This window comes from Rhinoderma darwinii, chromosome 6 (genome assembly GCF_050947455.1).
Source record: "Rhinoderma darwinii isolate aRhiDar2 chromosome 6, aRhiDar2.hap1, whole genome shotgun sequence".
Taxonomy (NCBI): domain Eukaryota; kingdom Metazoa; phylum Chordata; class Amphibia; order Anura; family Rhinodermatidae; genus Rhinoderma; species Rhinoderma darwinii.
Window position 1 is genome coordinate 25,540,220 of NC_134692.1, and position 18,088 is coordinate 25,558,307.

At 38.4% G+C, this 18,088-nt stretch overlaps 1 protein-coding gene across 3 annotated transcripts in view; it reads right to left on the reverse strand.

Annotated features, from left to right (window-relative positions):
• PLA2R1 (phospholipase A2 receptor 1) overlaps window positions 1–18,088 on the reverse strand; it is a 45,131-nt gene that overhangs the window by 18,731 nt on the left and 8,312 nt on the right. For 2 of the 3 annotated variants that reach the window (XM_075829350.1, XM_075829351.1), the window contains exons 5-16: window positions 16,614–16,802; window positions 14,071–14,231; window positions 12,116–12,220; window positions 10,758–10,864; window positions 9,691–9,860; window positions 8,720–8,928; window positions 6,493–6,638; window positions 5,362–5,446; window positions 4,599–4,731; window positions 4,141–4,176; window positions 2,815–2,972; window positions 2,227–2,288 (exon numbers count right to left, since the gene is read on the reverse strand). In XM_075829350.1, coding sequence (XP_075685465.1) covers window positions 2,227–2,288; window positions 2,815–2,972; window positions 4,141–4,176; window positions 4,599–4,731; window positions 5,362–5,446; window positions 6,493–6,638; window positions 8,720–8,928; window positions 9,691–9,860; window positions 10,758–10,864; window positions 12,116–12,220; window positions 14,071–14,231; window positions 16,614–16,802 — 1,561 coding nt within the window. Of the gene's footprint in view, window positions 1–2,226; window positions 2,289–2,814; window positions 2,973–4,140; window positions 4,177–4,598; window positions 4,732–5,361; window positions 5,447–6,492; window positions 6,639–8,719; window positions 8,929–9,690; window positions 9,861–10,757; window positions 10,865–12,115; window positions 12,221–14,070; window positions 14,232–16,613; window positions 16,803–17,048; window positions 18,075–18,088 lie in introns of those variants that run through there. The other variant, XM_075829352.1, reaches the window with a different exon arrangement.

Sequence of the window (18,088 nt, forward strand, 5' to 3'; positions counted from 1 at the left end):
TGTTTACGCCCAGTGTGTTCCTACACTCAGGCTTCAAAAATAAGTAGATCTGACACTGCAAATGTTCAGCTACTTCTAATCTACGGTAGATATTCTGGGCAAAATCCTTTGAACTTTCACTTCCACCGTATCTACAGAAGAAAATGGTTTACAAGCAGATTCTAGTGCATTAAAAACGGCTATAATGTATAGTATAATTCTATATAAAAACTGCTGTAATATATAGTATAATTCTATAAAAATACTGCTGTAATGTATAGTATAATTCTATAAAAATACTGCTGTAATGTATAGTATAATTCTATATAAAAACTGCTGTAATGTATAGTATAATTCTATATAAAAACTGCTGTAATGTATAGTATAATTCTATATAAAAACTGCTGTAATGTATAGTATAATTCTATATAAAAACTTCTGTAATGTATAGTATAATTCTATATAAAAACTGCTGTAATGTATAGTATAATTCTATATAAAAACTGCTGTAATGTATAGTATAATTCTATATAAAAACTTCTGTAATGTATAGTATAATTCTATATAAAAACTGCTATAATGTATAGTATAATTCTATATAAAAACTGCTGTAATGTATAGTATAATTCTATATAAAAACTTCTGTAATGTATAGTATAATTCTATATAAAAACTGCTGTAATGTATAGTATAATTCTATATAAAAACTGCTGTAATGTATAGTATAATTCCATATAAAAACTGCTGTAATGTATAGTATAATTCCATATAAAAACTGCTGTAATGTATAGTATAATTCCATATAAATACTGCTGTAATGTATAGTATAATTCTATATAAATACTGCTGTAATGTATAGTATAATTCCATATAAAACCTGCTGTAATGTATAGTATAATTCCATATAAAAACTGCTGTAATGTATAGTATAATTCTATATAAAAACTGCTGTAATGTATAGTATAATTCTATATAAATACTGCTGTAATGTATAGTATAATTCTATATAAAAACTGCTGTAATGTATAGTATAATTCCATATAAAAACTGCTGTAATGTATAGTATAATTCTATGTAAAAACTGCTGTAATGTATAGTATAATTCTATATAAAAACTTCTGTAATGTATAGTATAATTCTATATAAAAACTGCTGTAATGTATAGTATAATTCTATATAAAAACTGCTGTAATGTATAGTATAATTCTATATAAAAACTTCTGTAATGTATAGTATAATTCTATATAAAAACTGCTATAATGTATAGTATAATTCTATATAAAAACTGCTGTAATGTATAGTATAATTCTATATAAAAACTTCTGTAATGTATAGTATAATTCTATATAAAAACTGCTGTAATGTATAGTATAATTCTATATAAAAACTGCTGTAATGTATAGTATAATTCCATATAAAAACTGCTGTAATGTATAGTATAATTCCATATAAAAACTGCTGTAATGTATAGTATAATTCCATATAAATACTGCTGTAATGTATAGTATAATTCTATATAAATACTGCTGTAATGTATAGTATAATTCCATATAAAACCTGCTGTAATGTATAGTATAATTCCATATAAAAACTGCTGTAATGTATAGTATAATTCTATATAAAAACTGCTGTAATGTATAGTATAATTCTATATAAATACTGCTGTAATGTATAGTATAATTCTATATAAAAACTGCTGTAATGTATAGTATAATTCTATAAAAAAAACTGCTGCAATGTATAGTATAATTCTATATAAATACTGCTGTAATGTATAGTATAATTCTATATAAAAACTGCTGTAATGTATAGTATAATTCCATATAAAAACTGCTGTAATGTATAGTATAATTCTATGTAAAAACTGCTGTAATGTATAGTATAATTCCATATAAAAACTGCTGCAATGTATAGTATAATTCCATATAAAAACTGCTGTAATGTATAGTATAATTCCATATAAAAACTGCTGTAATGTATAGTATAATTCCATATAAAAACTGCTGCAATGTATAGTATAATTCTATATAAAAACTGCTGTAATGTATAGTATAATTCTATATAAAAACTGCTATAATGTATAGTATAATTCGATATAAAAACTGCTGTAATGTATAGTATAATTCTATATAAAAAACCTGCTATAATGTATAGTATAATTCTATATAAAAAAAAAAACCTGCTGTGATGTATAGTATAATTCTATATAAAAACCAACTAGAAATGTATTGATTTTCTTTCAAATACCTTTGGAATCCATCATATTCATCCACCAGTCCAATCCACCATTTCTGCTTCTCTTTCGACATCTGCAATGTATAGTAACTGTATGCTTACTATAAATAGAATTGTCTTGTGGTCTCAAAAGCATTTTTGCAATTGGTGAATGGTTGAATAACCTGACATTGTAGGGAGAAAGTCTCAGACGTAACCCTACAGGACACAGGGTCCATAGCAAAACATAACTTCAAGATTTCATGGGACGCCCATCATTTATTGACCTCCTTTTAAAAGGACATATTGGACATTAAATAATGTCACGATATGGATTCCAGAGGAGTATATACCAGCACTAGGTATCAACCACAAGCTGTTTTCATTTATAGGATGAATAAACAGGCTTGAATATCCATGAATATTGAAGGAAAGATTACAAAAATAAATTAAGTTGTTGTTTGCAGTCACTCTTCGTTGTGGCTTATAAATGTAACCTCCAAATGTGGGAACCCCCTTTAACTCAAAATTTCCTGATTAAAATTGATTATCTAAACCAGACAACCCCTTTAAGAACTTTTTTTTTATTCTCTCTAATGTATGTTTGTTACATGTTGTTACCTGCTTTATTCTCCTATGTATGAAAGTTTGCTCAGCCTCAGTAAGTATGGAGGATACTCCACTTCGCATCCAGTCACAGATAAACTTTGCTGAAGCAAAATCAGCCTTGAAGTCATAAAAACAATAATTATTTCCCTGATGGAAAACCCATGGAATATCTAAAAGAGAAAAAGAATGTTTTCTTTTTACACATTTTGCATCACAATATACAATAACACTCTTGATTCAGTAAATACTGAGAATTACACTAATAACAAAATTTAGATGACTGAGGCCCCATGCACATGACCGTAAAATCGCGGACCGTGATACAGTACGCAGTTTTACGGACCCATTCAGTTCTATTGGCCGTGGACACCTTTTCGTATCGCTACGGATGGGTATCCGTGCTATAGAACTGTGCCGGGAATTATGGAGCATGTCAGTTTTTCCGTGTTTTACGTGCCATGCTCCCATACTTTGCGGCCGTGCCCGCAATCTTGGGCCGCAATTACGGGCACGGTCTTGTGCATGGGGCCCAACTGTAAAAAATACATTTATATACAGTAGAATTATATACATTGGTGTGGCAGCAAAATGTAACACTGGGTTCCACAAAAAATTACAGCTGATAGCTGAAACCCAGTTATCAACAAGGCTGGACTCACACACAGCATTTTGCTGTGTTTTTGTGCATTTTCTGTTTTTTTAAATGGCGTTTCTTGAAGAGGTTTTGTTTTTTTTTAGTGCATTCCAATTTATAGTAATATAGTTTATAGACGTTTTTCTTATAGGATTCTCAATGGAATTTCAAAAATGACAGAAAAAAACCATGTACAATTGCAAAAACAGGGGTCCTGACTACTCGACCACAGAGAGAAGGACTTTGAATGGAGCGGCAGGTGAGCTTGCGCATTGACTCTCCATTCAAAGTCTATAGGAATCATGGGAACAGCCTAGTGCAGCGCTCAGCTGTTTCCGTCAATCCCATAGACATTGAATGGAGCAGCAGTCGAGCAGTGAGGTGGAACAGGGGGTTCTGGACCCCTGTTTTCGCGATTGGTGGAGGTCCCAGCAGTGGGGCCACCAGCGATCATAGACAATTATCACCTATCCTGTGGATAGGTGATAATTGCCGATTCCGGGACAACCCCTTCAATTTCAGGGGAACCTCCTAACAAAAGGAACTGTCCAAAGCTGACAATGCCTTTAAAGGGGACTTGTTGTGTTTTGCTACATTTTCTTTTGAAAGTTTCCATTTGAAATGCACAAGAGATACACAACATATCTGGAAACTAATAGGGACAACAATTCAATAGAAAATAAATTATACTTTTCCAACGATACCTTTAATATGCCACTCTGGGTTCTTGGGAAACACTCCTGAGAGAACAAAAATGTTATATTATAAATAATGGTGTGGGAAAGTGAAGTGAAACACAAAAACAAAACTGAATACTTAAACAAAACATACTAAACTGCCCAACCTGATATTTTGCTGCATGCCACTTGTTGGCAATGGTGTAATCAGTGCAACTCCTCCCTTTTCCATGCCAGGAGGAGGGGCATTGACAACTAAAGGCGTGTTTGACATAACGCTCACATCAGTAGTAACAAGGAGGAATTTGCTGCTGGACTTCCCAAACTCATCCCAATGCTCTTGCGTTTGTTTACACACAAACGATATAGAAATCAATAACGTTTGCAATGATGATGGTAAAGCAGTTACAGGAACATTAGTAATAAAGTGAAATGTACATTAAATTGATATATACTGCAAATATATAATTCAATTAGTAATTTACCTTTTGGAATTTTGCAGATCCACTCTACATGGGCGTTGCAATTCAACAGCACTAACTGCTTATTAGCCCTGTATGCCGCACAGTTCCTTGAAACATCATTAGGATATATATCATGCCAAAATGACGACACAACCTGCAACAAGTGAATTATAGTATAGTAACTCATCTAAGTATAATAATCAAAAGTAATGGGCAAATTCATATCTATCTATCTATCTATCTATCTATCTATCTATCTATCTATCTATCTATCTATCTATCTATCTATCTATCTATCTATCTAATATCTATCTATCTATCTATCTATCTATCTATCTATCTATCTATCTATCTATCTATCTATCTATCTATCTATCTATCTATCTATCTATCTATCTATCTATCTATCTATCTATCTATCTGTCTATCTGTCTATCTATCATTTTTATTTCCCTCAATTCAAATGATAAAGATGCTTAAAAATACTAAAACCTTAGCATTGTGGACACATATTTCACCTTTAATACATGAATCATGTCCCCTGGCCCCCTAACATGCTGGGACTTTTTAATTTAATCTGGATTATGTATTAATAGATTTGTTTGTTTTGTTTATATGGCCATGTACTGTTTAAAACACCCATTGACTTATAATGAAGTAGTCCGTCAGGTTTCGGTTTGGGTTCCAGTATTTTTGATGGTTTGAACAGAGCTACAGTCTATGCAATTCTTGCCGCCAAAAACATACTGTTGTTGTAAGCAATTTAAATGACCCTCACACTTACCGGGGACCCATCTGACCATTCCCAAGAATCTTTAGCAGATGGATTCCGTTTATTGAACCCAATCCAAAATTCTCGTTTTTTATCTCTGCAAGGAAAGAATAAACAGATCTTTTATTATTGGTCATATCTAAAGTATAATTTCACTTATTACAACATTTCACCGTTTAAAGGGGAATTTCATCTTTAAAATGTTATGTTTATGGCTAAGCTGTGAAATCACTGCCTCTTGGTACTATGCCATTTTTTGAGGTATAAAAAAATCTTAGGGTAGATATGTCACTGCGTCTGAGTATTAAAACTGGAGTGAGACCACATCCATATTTGTCAGTAGTTGCCCCAAAATCAAAAACAGACAAAACAAATATTTTTAAAATGCTACATTTTTCATAATCATGGTTTTACCGTATGTGGTTTTCTGGCTGCATCTTTTCTTTATTAAATTCAATGGGTAAAAAATAAATAAAAAATGCTCATATGATCCATGATGACAGCACGTATTGCGGGTGGTTAATGCTCATGTAATCAAGTCATGTTGTAACACAGAAGCCCATTCTGACTCTTTGAGCAGTCGCCAGTCTAGATAATTCCCCATGTTGTTTCATAGTTCCAGAGGATCCTTCGTTGGGCCCAGGTTCTGATACATGAACGGGTCCAAAGGTCCAGCAGAAGAAAACCTCATTGAGAGCCGACTTTGGAGCCAATTTGTTGCCACTAGATTATTTTTCTTATGGGATGATTCACATATAACTAATGAGAATTTATACACATGTTCTGTATGTGCAAATAAAAGATGGATGTGCACATGTTCTCTATAGTTGGAGGGTGGGTTCTTGGAACCATTTTGGGGGGGGGGCACAAGGAATCAGCCTACAGTCGGGACCATCGAAGCTTATGTAAGTGCATTGCAGATTAAGGAATCTCTACTTTTTTAGTAGCTGCGGAGCTGCGTCATACTTGATGGGCAGAGTCTCGTTGCCTACAGACTCTTCTTCAGTAGGTGTTGTTTGCAGTCCCAAAAAAGTGTCTCATCTGTTAATAAACACTGCACAAGTCCCTGGTGACCGTCTTCAAGAACCTCCTACTCCAGTTTGTAAGTTGGGTCACAGTAATATATACTATAAATAATTTTACCTATTAAACATGGTGCTCAAGAGTTCTTTAACAAATTCTTCTTCCGCTAAGTTTGATAAGCTTGCGAGATGCGCTCCAAAATCTTGGCACAGATCTTCAGCTTCCTGCCAAGTTCTTTTCCTCATCAGTTTCTCATGATGAAACACCTGGTTTTAAAAAAAGGAAAAAGCTAAGACATCTCCTTATATAAGGCCAAGATCACACTTGGCGTCTTGCTGAGGATTTTCTCTAGTTTTCTCCCTGTTTGCAAAACTCAAGATCTTCCATAAACCTAATTGATATTTGTAAATGTCCCATACACGTCTTGTATTAGAAAACAAAACATTTGCGTACCTTCCAACATTGGAATGACCATTCGCAGGAGATTTCAAGCCCCACCCTTAATTGACGCAGAAACGGCCATAGGACATACCCCAAACACTGATTCTGAGGAGAATTAGCATAAGCCCCACCCCTATTAGGGCTTGTCCACACGTAACGGAATTGCTGCAGAAAATTTCTGCAGCATTTCCGCTTAAACTAGTAGACAATCTGCTGCGGAAAAAACGCACCATTTCCTGAGTTTTTTACTGCAGAAAATAGTGCAGATTTGATGAATTTTTTTCAAGTCTGTGAGATGGTGATATCTCCTCTTGAAAACGCAGGAATTCAGTCCAGCTTCTGAAGCAGGAATTGACATGCTACGGTACGAAAAAATAAGCACCGCAGGTGAATTTCAGGACTGAAATTTTCCGCAGCATGTGGATGACATTTGCTCATTCACAACCACTTTGCTGCTACTGTATTCTGCCCCGTATTTCCGTCCGAAATTCCAGATGGAAAATATGCAGTAATTCCGTTACGGGTGGACAAGTCCTTAAAGAGGTTTTCCCATAAGAGACATTTATGACATATCCACAGGATATGTCAAACATGTCAGATAAATGCAGATCCTACCTCTGGGACCCGCACCTAGATCTAGAACTGTGCCCCCTAAACCCCGTTCTGCTGCACTGTGTTGCGGCTGAAGCAAGAGATTTTTCCGACCATGAAGAAGAAATAAGCGTAGCGCGCTGAGCTACACTGTTTTCGTAAGTGATGGGAAAACCCCTTTGAGGTTCCTTTCGAGGGACAATCCCACAAAAAACGGGACATTCATTTACTAAACACGTCAAAACCACATGTAGTTCCTGCATTTTTTTCTGCTGTCTAAACAAGTGAACTTCACCTATGGGTGTATTCATACATGGCGGTTTTGTCACATTTTTGCTGCTGTGGTTAAATTAAGGTAGGGGTCAGATGTCACATTGTTGTGAATGTTATTTTATGAATTACCATTCGCATAGCATGTTTTTTTCCCTTAAAAAAGGAAAACCACATGTAGTAGCTGCAACTGTGGCCTCTATACGTGGCCTCTATACGTGTTACCGCAATGCTCCAGAACTGTAAAGGAAAAGCTGTATTAAAAAAATGAAGAAAAAAAGTGCGTCAATGGATGTGGCTTCAGTGCAAACACTTTCCTGCTTGAACCGGCACCTGAAACACTGTTCATCATGACCTTCCTGGTTCTTGATCAGAAAGGCAGGATTACAAGGGAGGCTGACACCACAGGCAGAGCAATAAGAGATAGGGAAGGGAGGGTGATCTTTTATTCATGTAGGAGGCCAGGATACAGGATTTTTCAGGAATAAGAATAAGCTATCAATGTGGGATTAGTGGGGGGTCCAACCGCCGGGCAATGACTGATCAGCAGAATATAGGTGCAACGCCACTTGCTGGAGGGCCACAGACTCTTCATTGTTGTTTGGGTTTTGGACCACCACTGATCACACACTGATGGCCCATCTTAAGGATAGGCCATTAATGAATATTCCTGGAAACCTTTAGACAGATGTCTGGATGCAACACTATACTAAATATTACCCTATAGAATCTGCGGTTTAAAGGTGGGGGAAGGAATTCTGATTGGACTGGGGGGTCGGGAAGAATGGGGCATGGGATGAATGGGGTGTGAATGTTGGTTTCTTGTGAGACATTGCAAGGGCGCACTTCACTATTCCTAATTCATTGGTGAAGTATGTTCTATATATGCTACATCTCTTCTGAAAATATTATTGCATTATTTTGCCTACCAGATGCTGTGTAATTTGTCTTGTTTCTATTGTTTTATTTACTGTACTTGTTTGTACTTTAACAAATTGTAAACGTTTTGGAAGAATAAAGCCTTTTAAAAAAAAAAATATATTACCCTATAGCAATGATGTAGATGTGGTTCTGTTTCCCAAGATGGTGCGCAAACTTGGTCCATATTTCCTTCATGTGGGTTTGATTCCCTCTCTACATCAGCTCCTAGAGATTTTTTGCACAGGGATTTTGCAAAGAAGTCTTCACAGTCCTTTACTTTCCAATGACCCATAGAGAGCCCACTACTCAGAACAACACAACCTTCATTATGACCTATATAAATACACAACAGAAATTTAGGGACTAAATGTAAGCTGGATAGTGTACATTTTGTGAGAACTCTTGACTACTAGTCATCAGAAATAATGTTTAGATCTAAAGTACCAATATTTTTCTTATAGCGTAATCATTGTCTCCAAATTCTCTTTTAGAAAATTAAAGTAAATGTCATTTTTAGGTCAATTTTTCTGTGCCAATTAATTTTATAATGTATATTCATAGCTTTTATAGTTTTTCTGATACAGTTTCAAATCTTTACCATATATTCTGGCTGCCTTTGCCACCACTAGAGGGAGCTCACTGCCTACTGTTATCATTGCATTTTTAATATACTCTCTGTAACGGTTCTTCGCAGTTTTCAAGATTTCTGCTTGCAGTCATTCAATAAGTACTTTCATTGATATCTTGAAAACTGTGAGTAATTGATTCAAAAAGTATGTTTTTAAAATGTATAACGTTTCATTTTACAGTGACTAAACTTTATTTGATGAGACTATAATATCCCTTTAAGTTATAGAAGATCATTTTGACTGGATTATTCAATTACATGGACAATGATGTTGTGTTATTTGCCCAGAATGGACGGCAAATGTGCAAAGTTTCTAACTTCTAAAAGAACCTTAACAGGTGATGTCACATCTCGTGTGTATATATATATATATATATATATATATATATATATATATATATATATAGTACATCAGTAGAATGGCCATGCCGTCCCATGATGTTTATTCCCCTGTAAGATGCACTCACTTGGCTCCTGGGTATCCCAGTTGGTGAAGCTCACATCCCTTTCCTCTTTACCGTTCACTAACCACCTGTACTCTCCAGTCTTGTTAATGTCTTGAAGTGCAATCCAAAAGTAAAGGTCTCCAGGTATCATCCTACTAGATATCAGGCTGTTAATAAAAGCCTGTTCAAACCTAAAGTAAAGAAAAAAACAAGTTCGGTTTCATGTTAGGTCTCATGCACACGGCCGTAGCTGTGTGTACGGTCCTTGATTATGGCACGGACGGGCTCCGGTGTGTAATCCGCAGGCCGTCCGCAATCACGGACTGTGCACATACATAATGTACATTCATTTCAATTAGCCCGGACCGCAAATGCGGACCGTATAATGACATGCCCTATTGTTTTTTTTGCAGTCCGGGCTCCGGGCAATGCACGGACCATGGAAACCACGGTCGTGTGCATTGGCCCATAGGAAAGCATGCATTTTATACTATCCGCAATTGCGTATAGTATACGGCCGCAGAACTGTGGTCGTGTGCATGACATCTTAGCCAGTTGAAAAAAGTTTTATTGCTCTCAGTAAGGGCCTGTTCACATCAGTGTTGCCCCTCCGTTGAGGGGTTCCCTCTGAGGTTTCCGTTAGGTTAACCCCTCAGCGGAAAGGCAAACGGAAACCTCAGCTTCCGTTTCCCTCACCATTGAAGTCAATGGTGACGGAAACCTAGCTAATGGTTTCCGTCTGTCACCGTTGTGATAGAGTCCAATCGTTTTGACGGATTCAATAGCGCAGTCGACTGCGCTATTTGTTCCGTCAAGAACAACGGCAATGAACCCCTCAACGGAAGGGCAACGGTGATGTGAACCTAAGAGAAACAAAATAGCAGTCTTGCAGATATTATACCTTTAAATCGCAACAAAAATAAATTATGTTAAACAACAAGCTTTCGAGACAACTTAGGTCTCCTCATCAGGCATCGTAAGTAGCATGCCTGATGAAGAGACCGAAGTTTTCTCGAAAGCTAGCAAAAATGTATGCATGCACTTAAACTTTATATTCTATGTTAGTTATGTATAGAAGTAGAGCAGACCTGTTGGTTATAGTTGCTGGGGGGCAGCTTGAATCGCTAACAACTTGCAGGAAAGTTTGATCTCGTAAGTCAGTCCCATAACAGTAAGCACCATGCCTCACCCAGTTCTGTAATAAAAATTACTTCAATGAAACAGTAAATAAAATCTTTATGCAAAAATAACTTAGCTAAAGCTGTCTGGGCGGAAGGAAATTTTGGTAAAAACACCTTAGGGGCTTTTCCACCAGAACTACCTGACCAGTGGAGGTATAACTCCTGGAACATCCACCTATCCCAACAGGGCCATAGCCCTTTTCGGACCAGGTGTTATGGAGGCGATTGCAAGACAGCCCTGTTCAATTTCAATGGTGCTAATTTGCTAAGTTTCTGCACAGTGTCAGGTTGGGAGTGGCCCAGTGCAGATATACAAAAATTATAGTGGACACTGTGGTTTACCAGCTCTGCGGTCCTTCTATTCTACAGACTGTTGAGGTCCTAGAAATTGGATAATTAATGAGTTATGAGTTATAAAACACCTTTAACTTATTTAGTAATAGTGACATCAATAAATTCAAAGGTACACTTATTGATCACATTTCTAGGGTTAGACATGTTGCACTGCACATGGTTGGCCTATAAGAATATCATATGTTTATACAGTATTTTAACCCTGGTGAAGGTGACAACTGATGCCCTAAAGATAATCTGTCATACCTCCCGTCCTCTATAGAGTACAACATCAAAATGTTGGAGTCGCAGAATTGCTCCTCTATGGTGTTTTAATGCAACACAACATAAAGTGGTTTCCAATCTGCAGGAGAATGACAGGAGAAGAAGCTATAACTGCTACGCTGTTAGGGGATGTTCACACGCTGTGTCAAAAACGGCTGAAAATTACAGAGCTGTTTTCAGAGAAAACAGCCTCTGATTTTAAGCCGTTTTCGAAGCTGAAAACATTTTTTCAGGTGTTTTTTCTGGATGTTTTTGGAGCTGTTTTTCTATTGACACAATAAAAAACAGCTACAAAAAGTGACATGCTACTTCTTGTTCTTTAAAACGACTGCGTAAAAAAACACAACGTCTGAACGAAACAACATTTTTTTCTATTGAATTCAATGGGCAGATGTAGGCAGTTAGCTACCGTTTTTTCAGGCGTATTTTGGGGCGTGTGAACATACCCTTTGAGTTTGTTTGCTTCATTCACTTCATTAAAGGAAGAGTTAGTCGCAATATCTGCCCAGTCGTTTGTCGCACATCCACCTGAACCTTACAGTCCGACAGGCAGATATAAATATAGATCATTTAAAGCATGTTTATCAAACCGGATTGGCATAAACTGGGTTTTCTGGGTTAAACATTTGCTTGTTCACCTAATTTACCTCTGCACACTGTTCATCAGTAACCTCCATTATATCAGATAGACCGGGTTTCTGACAAAGCGAAGACAGTTTTCTGCTGCAAGGTGTCACCTTCCAGTTTCCATCCTAAATCAGAATAGGAGCATTGTTTAACGATATATATATACATCACAGCCATTTCAGCAACCACATTGGGGTGGTCTCCCAGCTTTCCCAGAATGGTGGATAGCGAATCTGCCTAGTAGCTGCTGCTTTGCCTTATAAAAATAAGTAAATTTGCTGTTAGGAATTGTAGAAACATGGAGAACCCTTGTTAGATGTGCAATGAGGTTTATATGGTTTCTTATCCAGTCTTGTCATAGTCTGTGGGGTAGACTGAAGGGTTTATGTTTCAATCTTGCACCTCCCCCTCCTCTCTTTGCTAAAACTAAGAGCTGAATACAGCAAAGCTCTCAGGACTGGGGACTGGAATTTGACCCATTGCAATCAAAACATGGCACAGATGTTCAATGATTTCACTGAGATGAAATCCCATCCAGGAAAGAGAACAGCTGATTGAAAAAGTCTTTCTTGTATCAAGAAACCCACCACCCTATATCCAGCTTATCTGAGGGGGACCCAAAATCTGAAAAGGTTTTGGCAATACTGGAGGTACCTTAGACTGGGGTTACAGGGCAAAATTTGGGTCATGGTAAATTTGTGGGATGACCGTGACATAAATGTTATCCTATGTGAAATGAGGTAATAGGCGACATTGAGGCCATTGCAAAAAGTTCAACCCAGTTGCTTTAGAATTTTTTATTGACTTATATGGGGGAGTGTTGTGGGCATGCTCTGTGATGTGTGCAGTAGTTACTGTGCAGGGAGGGGATAGATGATGGTGAGCTGTCTCTATCACCAATTCTCAATGATTTGAGCCTGTATTCAGGCGTGATTGGATCCAGGGTGCACCAGGGCACTTTTTTCAGCTGCCAGGGTGCGGCAGGGTGCTCTAATTAGAGGCCCCCGGGCACTGGATTTTTTTTTTACTAAAACAAACTCCTCTGCTGGCACCCGCAGCCTAGGAGCTCTCCCGGCACTCACATGATCGCGACGCTAGTTGCTGATGAGCCACACTAGCGCTGCTGTCATGTGACATTGTGCTACATGCTTCGTTCTGTGGGAGCAGGCCTAGTCAACAGAGGCCAGGCCTGCATCGCTAGGGGACAGCATGAAAACAGGGATAGATGAGTATGTTTGTGGCTACTTTCTACAGGGGGCACAGCTTGTGGCACTATTTTCAGGGAGCACTGCGTGTAGCACACTTTTTGGTCAGCTACTATCACCCCTTCAGTTAACACTATCATTAATGAGGATGGAAGCTTCTTTAACCATGGAGGGGTCACTGCTGCTTCGGCAATAATAGCGCTTTGCTGCTCCAAAAGTATGTGCACTATTGACAACAAGCAAGACTGGCCTCAAGCATTTGTCCCTTTGATAACAAGCTACTCCTGCCCAAACACACAGCGTAGAAATCATGCAACAACTTACCACAGTCTCTATTTACACCGCCATGCCCTTTATTTTCATGAGCACACTTCCAAATATCATGCTAAATGGATAGCCCATCCTACGCTGATAGCTCTTCCTACAATGCCTCAGGCCCTAGAGCCCTAACACTTTTTTTGTAGTACTACACCCCTGCCCCCACATTACCTACCTCTAGCTTTATAATAGAGGTGTTACCTTTCATTGTAATCTTGCCCTTTAATGATAATGAGATGACTGCTTACCCTGCCTCCAGAGTACACATCTCTACAAAGCACCAAGTGTTAGCCTATTGCGAGTGCTCAGTGGCCAGTGGTCCCTGTGCAAAATGTGTCAAATCAAATCTGAGATACTGAAAATAATCAGCTATTGAGACCTTTCATGCATTTCTGCAGAATGTACTAAAACATGAAATTCTAAAAGCAAATAAAAGCAAAACTTTATCTTACAGCTCGTTGTGCCGACACGCAGAAGTCACTGCCCTCTAGGCTGATGTTGGGTTCATGTCTCTGCCAAGATGTCAAGGTCACTGCTGAGGCATTGGACCATTGAAACTCAACAGGATCCCTATTTTTAGAACTCATTCCAATCCAGATTTCATTTACGTTTTCTGGAATAATGACAAAAATTCAGCATCGCATCTTACCACGCAGAATAAGAACAATTACAATTATACATATTTGATAATAGGAGAGAGTGTGCAGGAGAATGTAAGGGCTCATACACACAACTGTCACATACAGTTAGATCCAGAATTATTTAGACAGTAACACAAGTTTTGTCATTTTAGCTGTTTACCAAAACATATTGAATATCCAGTTATATAATCAATATGGGCTTAAAGTGCAGACTCTCAGCTTTAATTTGAGAGTATTTTCATCCTAATTTGAGGAAGGGTTTAGGAATTACAGCTCTTTAATATGTAGCTGCCTCTTTTTCAAGGGACCAAAGGTAATTGGACAATTATCTCAAAAGCTATTTAATGGGCTGCATGGGCTATTCCCTCATTAATCCATCATCAATTAAGCAGGTAAAATGTCTGGAGTTGATTCCAGGTGTGGCATTTGCATTTGGAAGCTGTTGCTGTGAACCCACAACATAAGATCAAAGGAGCTCTCAATGCAAGTGAAACAGACCATCGTTAGACTGAAAAAAATTAAGAAATCCATCAGAGAGATAGCACAAATGTTAGGAGTGGCCAAATCAACAGTTTGGTATATTCTTGAAAAAAAAAAAAAGAGCGCACTGGTGGTCTCGTAAACTCCAAAAAAACTGGATGTCCACAAAAGACAATAGTGGTGGATGATCGTAGAATCCTTTCCACGGTGAAGAGAAACCCCTTCACAACATCTACCTAAGTGATGAACACTCTCCTGGAAGTAGGTGCATCAGTATCTTAGTCTACCATGAAGAGAAGACTTTATAAGAGCAAAAAAAGAGGGTTTACCACAAGGTGCAAACCATTAATCAGCCTCAAAAATAGAAAGGCCAGATTAGACTTTGCCAAACAACATCTAAAGAAGCCGCCCAGTTCTGGAACAGCATGAAACTAAGATCAACCTGTACCAGAATGAAGGGAGGAAGAAAGTATGGAGAAGGCTTGGAACGGCTCATGATCCAAAGCCACCACATCCTCTGCAAAACATGGTGGGGGCAGTGTGATGGCATGGTGGGGGCAGTGGGATGGCATGGTGGAGGCAGTGTGATGGCATGTACCTGCATGGCTGCCAAAGGCACTGGGTCACTAGTGTTTACTGATGATGTGACTGAAGACAGAAGCAGCCGGATGAATTCTGAAGTGTTCAGGGATTTACTTTCTGCTCAGATTCAACCAAATACAGCAGGTTCATTGGACGTCGCTTCACAGAACAGATGGACAATGACCCAAAACATACTACGAAAGCAACCCAGGAGTTTTTTAAGGCAAAAAAGTGGAATATTCTGCAATGTCCAAGTCAATCACCAGATCTCAACCCGATCGAGCTGCATTTCACTTGCTTAAGACAAAACTTAAGGCAGAAAGACCCACAAACAAGCAACAACTGAAGACGGCGGCAGTAAAAGCCGGGCAAAGCATCACAAAGGAGGAAACCGAGCGTTTGGTGATGTCCATGGGTTCCAGACTTCAGGCAGTCATTGCCTGCAAAGGATTCTCTGCAAAGTATTAAAAAAAAACATTTTATTTATTGTAATGTTAATTTGTCCAATTACTTTTGAGTCCCTGAAATGCGGCGGCTGTGTAGAAAAATGGTGTCAATTCCTAAATGTTTCACAGGATATTTTTGTTCAACCCCTTGAATTAAACCTGAATGTCTAAACTTCTAAAATTCTAGGAATATATGGTGATATCCTGAAATTTGGTGGCATGCTCCATCAGATGTCATATATCTGACCAAATTTACTGAAAATACTGCTTTTACGGGAAAAATTATTCTACCACACATATAACTATTGGGCCCACAACAGGGGGCAGTGATTGTTGGGGGCTCACTACTTAAACCCCAGATTCTCAAGAAGAACAGACTAGTTTTAATCCCATTTGCAATGTTAAATCAGGATGCATGTGCACGTTCTTCCCCCAGGGACTGGGACTTAAAAATACTACAGCCTCCATAATTTATAATGGTACTCAGGATTGTTGGAGCGTCCCAATGGTCGTACCCCCACAAAAAAGTTTGAAGTGATTGTAGTAGACGCAGCAGGCATATTGGGCGGTACACTTGCTGATGCAACCATACAGCGCCCAAAGCTTCACCAGTTTTAATTAATAGGATCTGTACAGGACATGGTTTTAGGCGTCAGACTGTTGCGTTGTACTGCTTGCAAATAAGTTGAAATCATAGTGACCCTTTGGATTTGACTAGTGGTGTGTATATGTAAAGAGGTCACATTGTAAATCCCATTGGGGACGATATGTATATACCTATTATGACAGATTATGTCAGCGCAATATAAATAAAGTATAAGAAATAAGAGATATATAAATTCTCACCGTGATCAAGGAAGTGAACCAAAAATTCCACATCTGCCAACGAGTTCACGCTCATTAATTCCCCTCCATCACTGTGACAGGCAGCAGATGCCTCAGACCAGCCTAAATCTTCTTTCTGGAGTTGACAACAACGCTGGTTGTAAGGGATCCAGTCAGACTCGCACTGTGTTGGGTAGTACTTCCAGTTCTCTTTGATATGTCATGAAATGCAGAGGACACATCCATTGACATCAGATTATTATATTTAATATTAATACGACTATTATCTTATATCACTTATACTTCCATGTAAAACAATAATTATAATTGATAATGATAATTACAGATAGTTCTACTTGATTCATTGATTCCCAATCCATGGTTTCTTAAATCTCAATTTAACATATTGATTATCATGGCCACTTCACCCACTCCATCCTTTTGCTGTATACTCACCTTTCTTCAATCCTCAGTCCCTTCTCTGTCCAGGCAGATGCCGCTCCATTCCTCCGGGCCATCTGGCTCACGGTCTTCTCCACTGACGCTCCCCCACTGGTCCACTGCCATCCCATATTCAACGAGCATTCTAGGGTATATAAAGTACCCCACTTCTTTGCTCTGCAATTAGGTTTCTTACTAGTCTGATAGTGCTTCTCTGCTGGATTACCATATCGGATTAACCGTTATCAACTCTGCTTAGATATGACCTCGTCCTGTGTACCGCCTGCCCTTACCTTCTGCCCGTCTTCCGTTATAACTGTACTCTGCCTGCCCTAACCCTCATCCCTAACCGTGAGTGATTGTCTGCCGCCTGCCCTGAATTCTGCTACTACTTACTGTGAATCTTTCCTACTGTTTTCGCTAATTCGTCTGTTCACATAAGCCATTGCCAACGGGACTTCTCTGGGGGCAGTGACCTGGGAATTCCTAGCAACCAAGCCCACATCTCCATACGGAGATTAAAGGGTGAACACCTGGGAATCCCTTAGACTCCACTGCCCGGATTAGCCCCAGGCCAAATCCATTAGTAATCCGTTGGCCTTGTGACATTGATTCGCCCATCCAAAGAGTCAAACTGACAAATCAGCAAAACTTGAATCTGGTGAAAACATTTGCTAATCTCTTAAAATAATGTACATGTATGAGAAAGGCCAAACTATACCAAAATGTCTTCCATAGAGGGAAGTGATGGTCGACCGGCTTGTTGCTTAACCCATCTGATCCTTTGTTTCCCCAATGAGATTAGCAGCACAAGAGATGTCTGGTAGCTGCTTATGTTATTATAAGCTCAGCTAGGCTTTCCTTCAGTTTGTTGCCCTAGCCCTGTATCTAAAAAACGGGCAATGTAGAGTGGCTTGTTGGTGCTGCCCCTGTCAGCAAGCTCTCAGAGCATATGCCCCACCAGCACCCAAGAACTTCCCACACCCAGCTACGTCCCTTGTAAACAGAAGTAGATGCAAACTAAGACAATGCAGATTATAATTTTTCAGAACTCA